The 14370-nt window shown below is 50.4% G+C and overlaps 3 protein-coding genes across 8 annotated transcripts in view; 2 read left to right on the top strand and 1 right to left on the bottom strand.

The window, feature by feature from the left end:
• Positions 1 to 14370, top strand: part of AP1M1 (adaptor related protein complex 1 subunit mu 1) — a 212477-nt gene that overhangs the window by 139552 nt on the left and 58555 nt on the right. The window lies entirely within an intron of this gene.
• FAM32A (family with sequence similarity 32 member A) overlaps positions 1 to 14370 on the top strand; it is a 182885-nt gene that overhangs the window by 149380 nt on the left and 19135 nt on the right. Inside the window, exon 1 of one of the 6 annotated variants that reach the window (XM_050769868.1) lies at positions 10412 to 10415. The exons of the other annotated variants lie outside the window; for them this stretch is intronic. The gene's annotated coding sequence lies outside the window, so the exon portion shown is untranslated. Of the gene's footprint in view, positions 1 to 10411; positions 10416 to 14370 lie in introns of those variants that run through there. 6 annotated transcript variants of the gene reach the window in all.
• CIB3 (calcium and integrin binding family member 3) lies at positions 209 to 13371 on the bottom strand. Its single transcript, XM_050769825.1, has 6 exons — positions 13256 to 13371; positions 12990 to 13024; positions 9761 to 9872; positions 8263 to 8410; positions 4433 to 4628; positions 209 to 327 (listed from the first exon to the last, which is right to left on the bottom strand). The coding sequence occupies exons 1-6, from the start codon at positions 13304 to 13306 to the stop codon at positions 306 to 308; spliced, it is 564 nt and encodes a 187-aa protein (XP_050625782.1). The 5' UTR covers positions 13307 to 13371; the 3' UTR covers positions 209 to 305.

Below are 14370 nucleotides of genomic sequence, written 5' to 3'. Positions count from 1 at the left end.
CCACCACGGACACCCATAACAAAGCATGTCCAGCCTTCACAGTGAGGATGATCTAGGAGTCACCCCTTCCTTGCACAAACAGGGAGATCGTGGCTCAGAGAGGGTGTGGCCACACTCAGGGTCACACAGCAAAGTCAAAGATAAGATTCTAGACTGCCTCCCTCCCGTCTTCCAGTTTTAAGGTGGAAAAATGTGTCCTCCCAGCAGGTGTGACTCAGCGACTTGTGTTTATTCTTAGAAACCAGAGTCCACAGTGGGTGAGGGGTCACCCCGCTCTCCTATAGCCCGGCTTCTCTGTGGTGCCATCAGATTCGGATGTGGAAGGTGCTGTGTGTAGAGAGAAAAAGAGTCAATGCCTTCAAGGAGTGGACAACCTCTTTTCCTCCTCCCCCCCCAACACGCTCACGGCAATTCCCTGGGACAGGCAGGAAGGATGCCGTGTGGACCTCTCCAACAACCCTAGGCCGGGGGACCCCCACAGGGGTTGAGAGCACGTGCCTTTACTTTTTAAATTTTTTGTTGTTGTTTTTGAGACGGGGTCTCGCTCTGTTGCCCAGGCTGGAGTGCAGTGGTGTGATCTCGGCTCACTGCAACCTCTGCCTCCTGGATTCAAGTGATTCTCGTGCCTCAGCCTCCCGGGTAGCTGGGATTATAGGTACATGCCACCACGCCCAGTTACTTTTTCTATTTTCAGTAGAGACGGGGTTTCACCATGTTGGCCAGGCTGGTCTTGAACTCCTGATCTCAAGTGATCTGCCCACCTCGGCCTCCCAAAGTGTTGGGATTACAGGTGTGAGCCACTGTGCCCAGCCTTTTTTCTTTTTCTTTTTTTATTTTCCTTTTTTTAAAAATTTTCTTTTGGGGTGGTGGGTGGGGAGATAGTCTCACTGTGTCACCCAGGCTGGAGTACAGTGGTGTGATCTCGGCTCACTGCCACCTCCAATGCCCAGGGTTCAAGTGATTCTTCTGCCTCAGCCTCCCAAGTAGCTGGGATTATAGGCGCCCGCCACCACGCCTGGCTAATTTTTGTATTTTTAGTAGAGACGGGGTTTCACCACGTTCGCCAGGCTGGCCTCAAACTCCTGATGTCAGGTGATCCGCCCGTTTTGGCCTCCCAAAGTGCTGGAATTACATGAGTCACCATGCCTGGCCTTTTAAAAATTTTTTGAGACAGGGTCTCACTCTGTCTCCCAGGCTGGAGTGCAGCGCCTCAATCACTGCTCACTGCAGCCTCCACCTCCTTGGGCTCAGGCGATTCTCCCACGTCAGCCTCCCGAGTAGTTGGGACCACAGGCGTGCACCACCATTGACAGCTAATTTTTGTTGTTGTTTCTTTGTAGAGATGGGGTTTCACCATGTTGTCCAGGCTGGTCTTAAACTCCTGTACTCAAGCGATCCACCCACCTTAGGCTCCCAAAGTGCTAGGATTACAGGCATGAACCACCACACCCTGCCATATGATATAAAGTTTCAAATAGCTAGAAGGAGGATACTGAATGTTCTCAACGCAAAGAAATAATACACATTTGAGATGGTGGATATGCTAATGACCCTGATCTGTTCATCATACATTATATGTATTGAAGCCATTATGTGGCCTGGCGCAGTGACTCACCCCTGTAATCTCAGGACTTTGGGAGGCCAAGGCAGGAGGATCAGTTGAGGCCAGGAGTTTGAGAACAGCCTGGGCAACAAAGCAAGACCTTGTCTCCACAAAAAAAAAAAAAAAGGTTTTTAATTAGCTAGGCATGGTGGTGTGTGCCTGTAGTCCCAGCTACTCCAGAGGCTGAGTTGGGAGGATTGCTCTTGAGCCCAAGAGGTAGAGGCTGCAGTGAGCTGTGATTGTGCCACTGCACTCCAGCCTGGGCAACAGAGTGAGACCCTATCTCAACATTTTCAGCACCGTCTCAGGTTATAGATAAAAACAAAAACAGGCCGATCATGATGGCTCACACCTGTAATCTCAGCACTTTGGGAGGCCGAGGTGGGCAGATCACCTGAGGTCAGGAGTTCAAGATCAGCCTGGCCAACATGACGAAACCCCATCTCTACTAAAAAACACAAGAATTAACCGGGCTGGTGGTGGGCGCCTGTAATCCCAGATACTCAGGAGGCTGAGGCAGGGAGAATTGCTTGAACCTGGGAGGTGGAGGTTGCTGTGAGCCAAGATAGCGCCACTGTACTCCATCCTGGGTGACAGAGCGAGACTCTGTCTCAAAAAAAAAAATTAATTAATTAATTAATTAAATAAACAAAATTAGCCAGGCACAGTGGCACGTACCTGTAGTACCAGCTACTTTTTTTTTTTTTTTTTTTTTTTTTGAGACAGAGTCTTGCTCAAGCTGGAGTACAGTGGCGCAATCTTGGCTCACTGCAACCTCCACCTCCCAGGTTTGGGTTGAAGTGATTCTCCTGCCTCAGCCACCCAAGTAGCTGGGACTAGAGGTGTGCCCCAGCATGCCCAGGCTAATTTTTGTATTTTTAGTAGAGACTACTGCCTCAGCCTCCTAAAATGCTGGGATTACAGGTGTGAGCCACTGGGCTTGGCCCTGTAGTCCCAGCTACTTGGGAAGCTGAGGTGGGAGGATCTCTTGAGCCTAGGAGTTGGAATCTGCAGTGAGCCGACTGCACCATGCACTGCAGTCTGGGTCACAGAGTGAGACCCTGTCTCAAAACAAACAGGCCGGGCAAGGTGGCTCATGTTTGTACTCCCAGCAGTCCGGGAGGCCAGAGTGGGTGGATCACTTGAGGTCAGGAGTTCAAGACCAGCCTGGCCAATATGACAAAACCCTGTCTCTACTAAAAATACAAAAATTAGCTGGGTGTGGTGTCACATGCCTGTAATCCCAGCTACTCGGGAGGCCGAGGCAGGAGAATCACTTGAACCCCGGAGGCGGAGGTTGCAGTGAGCTGAGATCGCACCACTGCACTCTAGCCTGGGCAACAGAGCAAGACTCCATCTCAAAACAAACAAAACAAACAAAAAGGAACATCACTGTGTACCCCATGAATATGTACAATCATTATTTGTCAATTCAAAAAATAAAAAATAAAGTGAAATTTTAAAATTATAAAATAATAGTAGCAGCAACAGCAATTTATTAAACACCTATTGTGTGCCAGGAGCTGTGCTGAATTTTCTCCATATATTAATTTGGGGTTCAGCAAACCTTTTTCTGTAAATGGCCAAATAGTTGATGTTTTCAACTTTACACCATGACGCAACTCTGTTGTTGAAGCACACAAGCAGCCATAGACAAAATGTACACAAACGGGTGTGGCTGTGTGCCAATAAAACTTTATTGATGGGCCAGGCGAGGTGGTTCACGCCTGTAATCCCAGCACTTTGGGAGGCGGAGGCAGGCAGATCACGAGGTCAGGAGATTGAGGCCATGCTGGCTAACACGGTGAAACCCCATCTCTACTAAAAATACAAAAATAAATTAGCCGGGCGTGGTGGCAGGCGCCTGTAGTCCCAGTTACTCGGGAGGCTGAGGCAGCAGAATGGCATGAACCCAGGAGGCGGAGCTTGCAGTGAGCCGAGATTGCACCACTGCACTCCAGCCTGGGCTACAAAACGAGACTCCGTCTCAAAAGAAAAAAAAAAACTTTATTGATGGACACAGAAATTTGAATTTCGTATCACTGTCATGTGTCATGGAATAATCTTTTTTAAATTTTTTTAAAAAAATTTAAATGTATTTATTTTTGAGACAGAATCTCACTCTGTGACCCAGGCTGGAGTGCATGGCACAATCAGAGCTCACTGCAGCCTTCACCTCTTCGGCTCAAGCAATCCTCCCACCTCAGCCTCCCAAGTAGCTGGGACTACAGGCGCACCACCACACCTGGCTATTTATTTATTTATTTGTAGATATGGGCTCTCCTTATGTTCCCCAGGTTGGTCTCAAGCTCCTGGGCTCAAGAGGTCCTCCCCACTTAGCCTCCCAAAGTGCTGGGATTAAAGGCATGAACCACCCCACCTGGTTGGAATATTATTATTCTTTTATTGTTTTTCAATCTTTTGAAAATATAAAAGCCATCCTTAGCTCACAGGAGGTACAAAACCAGGCTTTGGGTCAGATTGGCCTATTGGCCATACTTTGCCCTGCAGTGGGGGCTGATTTTCCCCAAAGGCTGCCAAGTACAGTTGCACAGTCTGTTCACTGCAAACTGTTGAGGCAATAAGGGCTGAAGTCCAGCCACATTCTGCTTGCTGAAAGAGGTGTATCCACCCGCAGGAGGTGCCCAGGGGGTCCCTAATTATCCCCATTTTACAGATGCAAGGACTGAGATCAGGGAAATTGAGAAAGTTCCCCAAGGTCACAAAAGAATGCATAGAGGAATTTTCGGAAACAGAGTCTGTGAACCGTCTCCATAAGAGCCCCTTCAGATGTGCAAATGGACTGTGGGTGGTGGTGGAGAGCATCACCTGAGGAAGTCTGGTGCCCGGAGGATCATGTTCCGGAAGTCTTCCAGGGACAGCCGACCATCATGGTCTCCATCAGCCTCATCCAGCACCTTCTCACACACCAGGCTCACCTCCTCGGCGCTCAGCTCCCCCCGAGTCAGTTTGGTCACCGTCTGCTCTAGGTCCCAGGCACAAATGTAGTCGTCGTCGTTAAAATCTGCAGAGCAGGATGGATGGGGAGTGACAGCAGGTGGCAGGCGGGCTGGGCCGGCTGTGGGCACATACTGTGCCTATGTTACAAGGTCGGGCACGGTGGCTCACACCTGTAATCTCAGCACTTTGAGAGGCTGAGGCGAGAACACCTGAGGTCAGGAGTTCGAGACCAGCCTGGCCAATATGGTGAAACCCCGTCTCTACTAAAAATACAAAAATTACCCAGGTGTGGTGACATGCACCTGTAATCCCAGCTACTCAGGAGGCTGAGGCAGAAGAATCACTTGAGCCCGGGAGGTGGAGGTTGCAGTGAGCCTATATCTCACCACTGTATTCCAGCCTGGACAGCAAGAGTTGAAACTCCGTCTCAAAAAAAAAAAAAAAAAAAAAAAAAGAGGAACTGAGGCCCTGGGAGGGCACCCAAGACCTTGTTGTAAAATCTGGAACTTTCCTTAAAATTGGGCAGGGACTTGCTGGGAGTTCATTCATTCATTCAACAAGTACTTATGTGACAACTTTTTCATTCGTTCTTTTTTTTTTTTCTTTGAGATGGAGTCTCACTCTGTTGCCCAGGCTGGAGTGCAGTGGTGCAATCTCGGCTCAGCAACCTCCACCTCCCGGGTTCAAACAATTCTCCTGCCTCAGCCTCCCAAGTAACTGGGATTACAGGTGCCTGCCATCACACCCGGCTAAATTTTGTATTTTTAATAGAGAGGGGATTCCCCTTGTTGGCCAGGCTGGTCTCAAATTCCTGACCTCAGGTGATCCACCCACCTCAGCCTCCCAAAGTGCTGGGGTTACAGGTGGGAGCCACTGCACCCTGCCTGATTCATTCATTTTTACAAGTATTGAGTGCCTGCTGGGTGCTAGGCACTATAATAACTTTTTTATTCACTCATACAAGTATTTATTGAGCATCCGCTATGTGTCAGGCATCACAGTAACTGACTTTCATTCATTCACTCACTCAACAAATATTTATTGAGTGCAATTTTCATTCATTCACTCACTTAACAAGTATTTATTGAGTACCTACTGTGTCCTGGCACTGTGATAATAATTTTTCATTTGCTCATTCGAAAAATAGTTATCGGCCTGGCGCAGTTGCTCATGCCTGTAATCCCAGCACTTTGGGAGGTTGAGATGGGTGGATCACCTGAGGTCAGGAGTTCCAGGCCAGCCTGGCCAACATGGTGAAACCCCATCTCTACTAAAAGTACAAAAATTAGCAGGGCGTGGTGTGGGTGCCTGTAATCCCAGCTACTAGGTAGGCTGAGGCAGGAGAATCGCTTGAACCTGGGAGGCGGAGGTTGCAGTGATCTGAGATCGTGCCATTGCACTCCAGCCTGGGCGACAAGAGCGAGACTCTGTCTCAGTAAAAAATAAATAAATAAATAAAAATAGTTATTGAGTGCCTACTATGTGCCAGACACTGTAAGAGCTCTTTCATTCATTTATTCAAGTATTTATTGAACACCTACTATGTATCGAGCACCATGATAACTGTTTTTCATTCATTCACTCACTCAACAAGTATTTATTGAGTGTCTATTGTGTGCCAGGCACTCTGATAACTTTTTCATTCATTCATTCATTCATTCATTCATTCATGCAACAAGTATTTATTGAGCACCTACTACGTGTTGGGCAACATGATAACTATTTTTCATGTACTCACTCAAAAAGTATTATGGGCTGGGCGCGGTGGCTCAATCCCAGCACTTTGGGAGGCCGAGACGGGCGGATCACGACGTCAGGAGATCGAGACCATCCTGGCTAACACGGTGAAACCCCATCTCTACTTATTTATTTATTTATTTATTTTTTTGAGACGGAGTCTTGCTCTGTCACCCAGGCTGGAGTGCAGTGGCCGGATCTCAGCTCACTGCAAGCTCCGCCTCCCGGGTTTACGCCATTCTCCTGCCTCAGCCTCCCGAGTAGCTGGGACTACAGGCGCCCGCCACCTCGCCCGGCTATTTTTTTTGTATTTTTTAGTAGAGACGGGGTTTCACCGTGTTAGCCGGGATCGTCTCTCGATCTCCTGACCTCGTGATCCGCCCGTCTCGGCCTCCCAAAGTGCTGGGATTACAGGCTTGAGCCACCGCGCCCGGCATCTCTACTTAAAAAAAGACAAAAAACTAGCCGGGCGAGGTGGCGGGCGCCTGTAGTCTCAGCTACTCGGGAGGCTGAGGCAGGAGAATGGCGTGAACCTGGGAGGCGGAGCTTGCAGTGAGCTGAGATCCGGCCACTGCACTCCTGCCTGGGTGACTGAGTGAGACTCCGCCTCAAAAAAAAAAAAAAGTATTATGGTGGCAGGGCACGGTGGCTCATGCCTGTAAGCCTGCCACTTTGGGAAGCTGGGGTGGGTGGATCACTTGAGGTCAGGAGTTCAAGACCAGCCTGGCCAACATGGTAAACCCCATCTCTACTAAAAATACAAAAAATACAAAAAATTAGTAGAGATGTAATCCCAGCACTTTGGGAGGCTGAGGCGGGTGGGTCACCTGAGGTCAGGAGTTCGAGACCAGTCTGGCCAACATGGTGAAACCCCATCTCTACTAAAAATACAAAAAATTAGACATGGTGGCAGGCGCCTGTAATCAATCTCAGCTACTCAGGAGGCTGAGGCAGGAGAATTGCTTGAACCCAGAAGACGGAGGTTGCAGTAAGCTGAGATCACGTCACTGCACTCCAGTCTGGGGGACAGAGCAAGACTTTGTCTCAAAAAAACAAAAGCAAAAAACAAAACAAAACGAAACAAAAAACCAAGTATTTATTGAGTGCACACAAGGTGCCAGGCACTAAGATAACTGTTTTTCTTTCATTCAGTCATTCAACAAATATTTACTGAGCCAGGCTCAGAAGACAGATGGTGAGCAAAATAGATACTGTCAGTACCTTTGAGTCTTCTCAGGGACAAAGTCAATAAGAAGTGAACAGGTCAAGGAACAAGAAATTAAGCAGCATTGCCTGGTGCTAGAAGAGAAATAGGATGGTGGGATAGGGGGATGAATGGGGAGAGGCCTACTTTCAACCTAGACTTCAAGGATAAGAATGAGCCAGGGGATCTGGACGCGGTGGCTCATGCCTGTAATCCCAGCACTTTAGGAGGCTGCGGCGGGCGGATCACCCGAGGTCAAGAGTTCGAGACCAGCCTGGCCAACACGGCGAAACCCCATCTCTGCTAAAAATACAAAAATTAGCCGGGTGTGATGGCATGTGCCTGTAATCCCAGCTACTCAGAAGGCTGAGGCAGGAGAATCACTCAAACCTCGGAGGCGGAGGTTGCAGTGAGTCAAGATTGAGTCACTGCACTCTCGCCTGGGCAAAAAGAGCGAAATTCCATCTCAAAAAAAAAAATAAATAAATAAAAATAAGTAAATAAGGAGCCAGGTGAAAAGTGTTCTAGGCAGAGGGTTCAGCAGAGGCAAAGGCCCAGAGGCGAACAACAAGGCCCGTGTGGGCTGGAATAGAGTTAGCAAATAAATGAGCTGGGGAGGCATTGGAGTGGGGTAGAGGACAGGGTCACGCAGGGCCTCAAAACCTCTGGGGAGACATTTGTGATGTGGGTGCCACCCACCCAGTTCCCACTCCCCATCCCATCCCCATGCTCCCCAACCCCAGGGCCATGCACAAACCATAAATTTTAAAAGCATAGTAAGCCTTGAGGTCGCGGGGAGCCATTTCACTCATCACAGAAAACATGTCCAAAAAGTTATCCAGGGTCATGTGGCCATCCCCATCCTCGGAGAAGACCTGGGCAATCCTCTGGCGGAACGGGTTGTCCTGGGGAGAGAAAGGAAGCTGGGAGGCCACCCTCCGACCCCCAGGATCTCTGGGGGTCCATGTGGTCTCACTCTGAGCACCCACTTTCTGGGAGTCTCCAAGTATTCTCCATCGAGACCCACTCCCTTCCATGGTCCCTGGACAGGACTTTGGACAACTCCACCCTCTGCCCCTGTGGTCAGAGCAACCTTGACCCCACTTCCAGCTCTTGGAGCAGCCATGTGACCCAGGCAAGGCCAATCAGAGAGTTCCATTCACCTGGCAACAGTGATTGGCTCTGGGATGGGCATGTGACTCAAGCTAGCCAATCAGAGACTGCCCTGGGACATTTTTCTAAAAAATTGGGAGGGAGAGGACCTCATTACTGCTGCTTGCAAAGCTCACAGAAGCTAAAGCTGAGTGGCTGAGAGGTCCTTTCACAACCTCAAGAGGAGAGGCTGCCTTAGACTGAAACCTCTTCCTGGAAGGAGCCGAGAGATGGGGGGAGATTCCTGAGCACATCATCAGAGGCCCTGGTTCCAGCCATACCTGTCATACCTGTCAGGTATGACAGTCCAGCCATACCTGACACTGTCCCTGCCTCTGGATTTTTTTGTTGTTGTTCAGGGGCAATCCATTCTGATCCAATCCATTCTGTCCCTCTCAAATAAGGTTTTTGTCACTTGCAATAAAATCAGCCCTACTCACAGTCAGTTACTCAACCCACAAGTTCCCCTTGGATGCACAAACCATGTGTCAAACATCCTGCTGAAAAAAATCTGCATTTAGCAGCTCCTATTACAAGAAGAACTAACGTTCTCTGAGTACTTAACACAAAACACACCCTGTACTGAGTTTGTTACCTGTATTATCTCATTTCATTCTCCCAATTCTGAGTTTTTTGAGACAGAGTCTCACTCTGTCGCCCAGGCTGGAGTACTGTGGCTAGATCTCTGCTCACTACAACCTCCACCTCCTGAGTTCAAGCAATTCTCCTGCCTCAGTCTCTCTAGTAGCTGAGATTACAGGCATGTGCTACCACGTCCAGCTAATTTTTGTATTTTTAGTAGAGACAGGGTTTCACCATGTTGGCCAGGCTGGTCTCGAACTCCTGACCTCAGGTGATCCACTCGCCTCGGCTTCCCAAAGTGCTGGGATTACAGGCTTGAGCCACCACGCCAGCCAACTCTGAGTTTTAACCCTGTCTCTGTGACATTGTAGCTGTGTGACCATGAACAAGTGTCTTAACTTCTCTGAGGCTCAGTTTTCTTATCTGTAAAATGGGGATAACTGCAGCACCGACCTCAGAGGAATGCAAGGAGAGACATCTCTACTATTTTTTCCCCTGTCTGTCCCATGGCCTGGGTGTACCTTCAGCTCGGGCATGCTGCCAATGAGCTCGTAGGGCACCTTCACGTCGGGGCAGGTGGTATAGTCGAGGGGCACGAGCTGCGGGGCCAGGTCCTGGTAGCGATAGAAGAGCCTGATGTGGGGAGGAAAAAGCTGGGAAAGGCTGGGAGCAGGGAGCAGGCAAGAGGCTTGTCCCTTCTTTGTTTTTTGAGACGGAGTCTCGGTCTGTCGCCCAGGCTGGAGTGCAGTGGCACAATCTCAGCTCACTGTAACCTCTGCCTCCCAGGTTCAAGCAATTCTCCTGCCTCAGCCTCCTGAGTAGCTGGGATTGCAGGCACACCCCGCCACGCCCAGCTAATTTTTTTGTATTTTTAGTAGAAACAGTGTTTCACCATGTTAGTCAGGCTGGTCTCAAACTCCTGACCTCAGATGATCCACCTGCCTCGGCCTCCCAAAGTGCTGGGGTTACAGGCGTGAGCTACCGCGCCCGGCCAAGTCCCTTCTCTTTCACATTCACAGCTGCTCACTGCACACCGAGGGATACTGTGTCCCCAAGAACCTTCAGCCCTGGGCCTGGACCTCAAGCATACAGAGCCCGACACAGGCACCCCTACCTCCCTGGGGGCAGGGCCAAGGTGCAGAGAGGGCCACAGGACAAAGGGAGACTGGACTGGGGAAAGCAAGCTAGGGAAAAGGGGGTTCCTGGAAAAGGGACATTGGTGCTGGGCTTTGAAGCATGAGTAGGAGTTTATAAGGCAGATGGAGTTGGGAGAAGGGAGGGTGCTTATGGCCAGATCACAGCAAGCATTCAGAGAATCCTCTATAATCCACACATCTCTGGATATCGTCATATTATCAGCAAGACCCTGCCTCCAAAGATACCTTCACTTTCATACATTCCGTTCCTCTCCTCATAATGGGAGGAAGGGGCTGGGTGCCGTGGTTCACACCTATAATCCCAGCACTTTGGGAGGCTGAAGTGGGCGGATCATCAGAGGTCAGGAATTCGAGACCAGCCTGGCCAACATGGTGAAGCCCCATCTCTACTAAAAATACAAAAAAGTAGCTGGGCATGGCGGCAGGCACCTGTAATCCCAGTTACTTGGGAGGCTGAGGCAGGAGAATCACTTGAACCCGGGAGGAGGAGGTTGCAGTGAGCCGAGATCATGCCACTGCACTCCAGCTTGGGCAACAAGAATGAGACTCCATCTCAAAAAAAAAAAAAAAAAAAAAAAAAAAGGGGGGGACGGTTTCCTCAAACGGGTCAGAGCAGAGGCACACAGCTAATATTCACGTTTTTCTAAAGGGCAGACAAAAGGCATTTTGCAAATAACTGAATACCACACACACTATCTAGATTGTAAGGCCAGTTCTCCACTCAGATGCCCTCACCTGGTGACACCATACCTTCATTAGGGCATGCTGAGCAGCAGCCTTGCAGAGACCATCCTTGGTGGGTCTGAGGTTCCCAAGCTGCTAGGGACTCTCTCTGAGAGAGACACGAGTCCCTGGGTCATATGATGACTAGGAACTCAATGAAGGTAGGGTGGGGAGACCTAGAACTTCCCTCCTGACCACTCAGTTCCCTGTCGGGGTCCCCTCAGGGAATATCCTGGGTTTAGGTTTCTGTATGGCTCTGAGCAAGTTCCTCTCCCGCTCTGTGCCTTGGTTATTCTATCTGATAAGCAAGAAGTTTGGGACAGACGAAATGTCAGCCTTCAACCGCCTTGGGGCTCTGTGCATCTACCCTTCAGCCTGGGGTCAGCCCTACCCTGTCTGAGCCTCAGTTTCCCCATCGGTAATTTGATCATGATGGCCAAGGTGACCCTGCAAGCTGTCCTCACCCAGACAATGGGGCTCACGAGTAAAAGGTGTGGCCATCAATAATGGATGTCCTGTTACTACACAATTGGGGCCTTGGCCCCGATCACACTGCAGCCGAACCCTGGCCAGCTTGGGTTTCACAGCTCCAAGTTCATGGGCCGGGGCCCCTGGACAATGGCCCCACAGGCTGAGTGATGATATGGGATTCTCATCTGTGCCCATCGTGCTCGGTCACACCAGGGACATGCAGCAGCCTTGGGCCACCTCCCCATACCCTCACCTTAATGCCAAGCCCGCAACCCGTAGTGGGCTCTGGACTTTGCACCTGGGCTCCCAGCCTCAAGTCCCAGTCTCAGGAGAATCTTTATCTTTCATTTTGTTTTTTTGAGATGCAGTCTCGTTCTGTCACCCAGGCTGGAGTGCAGTGGCGTGATCTCGGCTCACTGCAACCTCCGCCTCCCAGGTTCAAGCAATTCTCCTGCCTCAGCCTCCCGAGTAGCGGGGATTACAGGCGCCCACCACCACGCCCAGCTGATTTTTGTATTATTAGTAGAGACGGGGTTTCACCGTGTTGGCCAGGCTGATCTTAAACTCCTGACCTCAGGTGATCCACCTGCCTTGTCCTCCCAAAGTACTGGGATTACAGGCGTGAGCCACCGTGCCCAGCCTCAGGAGACTCTTTCTAACAAGCTGATGCTCTCTGCCCTGCTCATGCATGCTCCATGGCTCCCTGCCACCCTTGGGAGAAAGCCCAAGCTCATCAGCCTACAGACTGGGACAATATGACAAGATGTGACTTCTCAGCTTTTCCATCTCTGCCTCCATGCACTGACCACACCTGCCCCCCTTCCCCATTTGAGTCCCATCAAATTGGAAATACCAGTTGGGCATGGTGGCTCACACCTGTAATTCCAGCACTTTGGAAGGCTGAGGCAGGTGGATTGCTTGAGCCCAGGGGTTTAAGAACAGCCTGGGCAACGTAGTGAGACTCCCATCTCTACGAAAAAATACAAAAATGAGGTGCACATGGCGGCTCGCACCAGTGGTCCCAGCTACTCGAGAGGCTGAGGTGGCAGGATCACCTGATCTTCGGAGATCGAGGCTGCAATGAGCCGCGATTGCACTACTGCACTCCAGCCTAGGCAATAGAGACCTATCTCAAACAAAAAAGAAAAGAAGGAAGGGAGGGAGGGAGGGGAACGAAAGAGGAAAGAAAGGGAGAAAGAGAGAAAGGGAGAAAGGGAGGAAGGGAGGAGGGGGGAAAGGAGGAAGGGAGGAAGGGAAGAAGGGAAGAAGGGAAGAAGGGAAGAAGGGAAGAAGGACCATACACACACACACACACACACACCCCAAATTGCAAATATCCTCCAGCAATGAATAGAAAGTTGTTTTTCCAGATCTTTTCTCTCCACCTCCCTGGACTGACCTCATGATCTCCTTCCTTGTGAAAAACGTGCAGTCCTGTGGAGAGAGGTGTTGTCTTAACCCAAACCCTGCCTCTGGGGCCTCCTCCCACGGCCTCCTCCCTCCACCCCACACTCACACAGATGGCCCAATGCTGCCACACACAGAGCCGAACGAACCAGGAACCCAGGCAGACGGTACACCCGGATGAAGGGATTCTGTTCCCACTTCCCAGACCACGGAACCAAAGCTGTCAAACCCACTGAGGACCCCTCCTGACCCCTCTACCTGATACGCTTCCAGCTGCTCGTGTGTGAAGACTGTCTGCTTGTTGCCCATGGTGTGAACCACAGCCCAGACTCGGGGATGCACGCTGAAGGCTCCCAGCTTCCTCGGGGCCACACGGGTTGCCAGGCTGTTGTGTACCAGTGTCTGGGCAAATCTCCCTGCCCTGGCTGTCACCCGCCCACCCACACCGTCACCCCCTGCTTGGTGAGACTCAAATTACAGCCAGGCTCTCTGGACAACAGCCTGAATGTGTCCATGGGTGAGGATGAGGGCTGTGGGACATCACAGAGAAGCCCTCAGTGGGGAGGCCACATCTGCCACCACCAGGTGAGGCTGGGGTTACGGGGCACACTCAAGAGACAGGGAGGGTATACGGAAGGGCTATGGGCACACTCCAGCTCAAATTCCAGCTCTCTGCCCACTAGCTGTGTGGCCCTGGGCAAGTCACCTGACTTCTCTGAACCTCATTCATGAGATGAAAATTACATTATACCTACCTCATATGGTCATTCTCAGGATCTGAGATTTAAAAAAAAAAAAAAAAGATTTTGGCTGGGTGAATTGGCTCATACCTGTAATCCCAGCACTTTGGGAGGCCGAAGCAGGTGGATCACCTGAGGTCAGGAGTTCAAGACCAGCCTGGCCAACATGGCAAAACCCCGTCTCTGCTAAAACTACAAAAATTAACCTGCTGTTGTGGTGCATGCCTGTAATCCCAGCTACTCCAGAGGCTGAGGCAGGAGAATTGCTTGAAAACGCAGGAGGCAGAGGTTGCAGTGAGCCGAGATCACACCATTGCACTCCAGCCTGGGCGACAGAGCGAGACTCCATCTCAAAAAAAAAATACGGTTTTGGTTGGGTGAGGTGGCTCATACCTGCAATCCCAGCACTTTTGGAGGCAAAGCATGAGGTTCGCTTGACGCCAGGAGTTCAAGATCAGCTTAAGCAGCATGGCAAGGCCCTGTCTCTACTAAAAATACAAAAATTAGCTGGACGTGTTGGTTCATGCCTGTGGTCCCAGCTACTCGGGAGGCTGAGGTGGGAGGATTGCTTGAGCCCAGGAGTTTGAGGCTGTAGTGAGCCGTGATTGCATCACTGCACTGGGAACATGAACA

The sequence above is a fragment of the Macaca thibetana genome, chromosome 19 (assembly GCF_024542745.1).
Source record: "Macaca thibetana thibetana isolate TM-01 chromosome 19, ASM2454274v1, whole genome shotgun sequence".
Classification (NCBI taxonomy): Eukaryota; Metazoa; Chordata; class Mammalia; order Primates; family Cercopithecidae; genus Macaca; species Macaca thibetana.
The sequence above is the reverse complement of the archived record's forward strand: the minus strand, read 5'-3'. Positions and strand labels throughout refer to the sequence as shown.

Excerpts from the sequence above, each read along its gene's own strand:
- CIB3 (XM_050769825.1), bottom strand. The coding sequence starts at position 13,306 with ATGGGCAACAAGCAGACAGTCTTCACACACGAGCAGCTGGAAGCGTAT. Across the intron at positions 9,873-12,989 it reads ACAAGGAAGGAGATCATGAG|GCTCTTCTATCGCTACCAGG; the intron begins GTCAGTCCAGGG and ends TCCCCACATCAG. Across the intron at positions 328-4,432 it reads CGGGCACCAGACTTCCTCAG|CACCTTCCACATCCGAATCT; the intron begins GTGATGCTCTCC and ends CTCTACACACAG.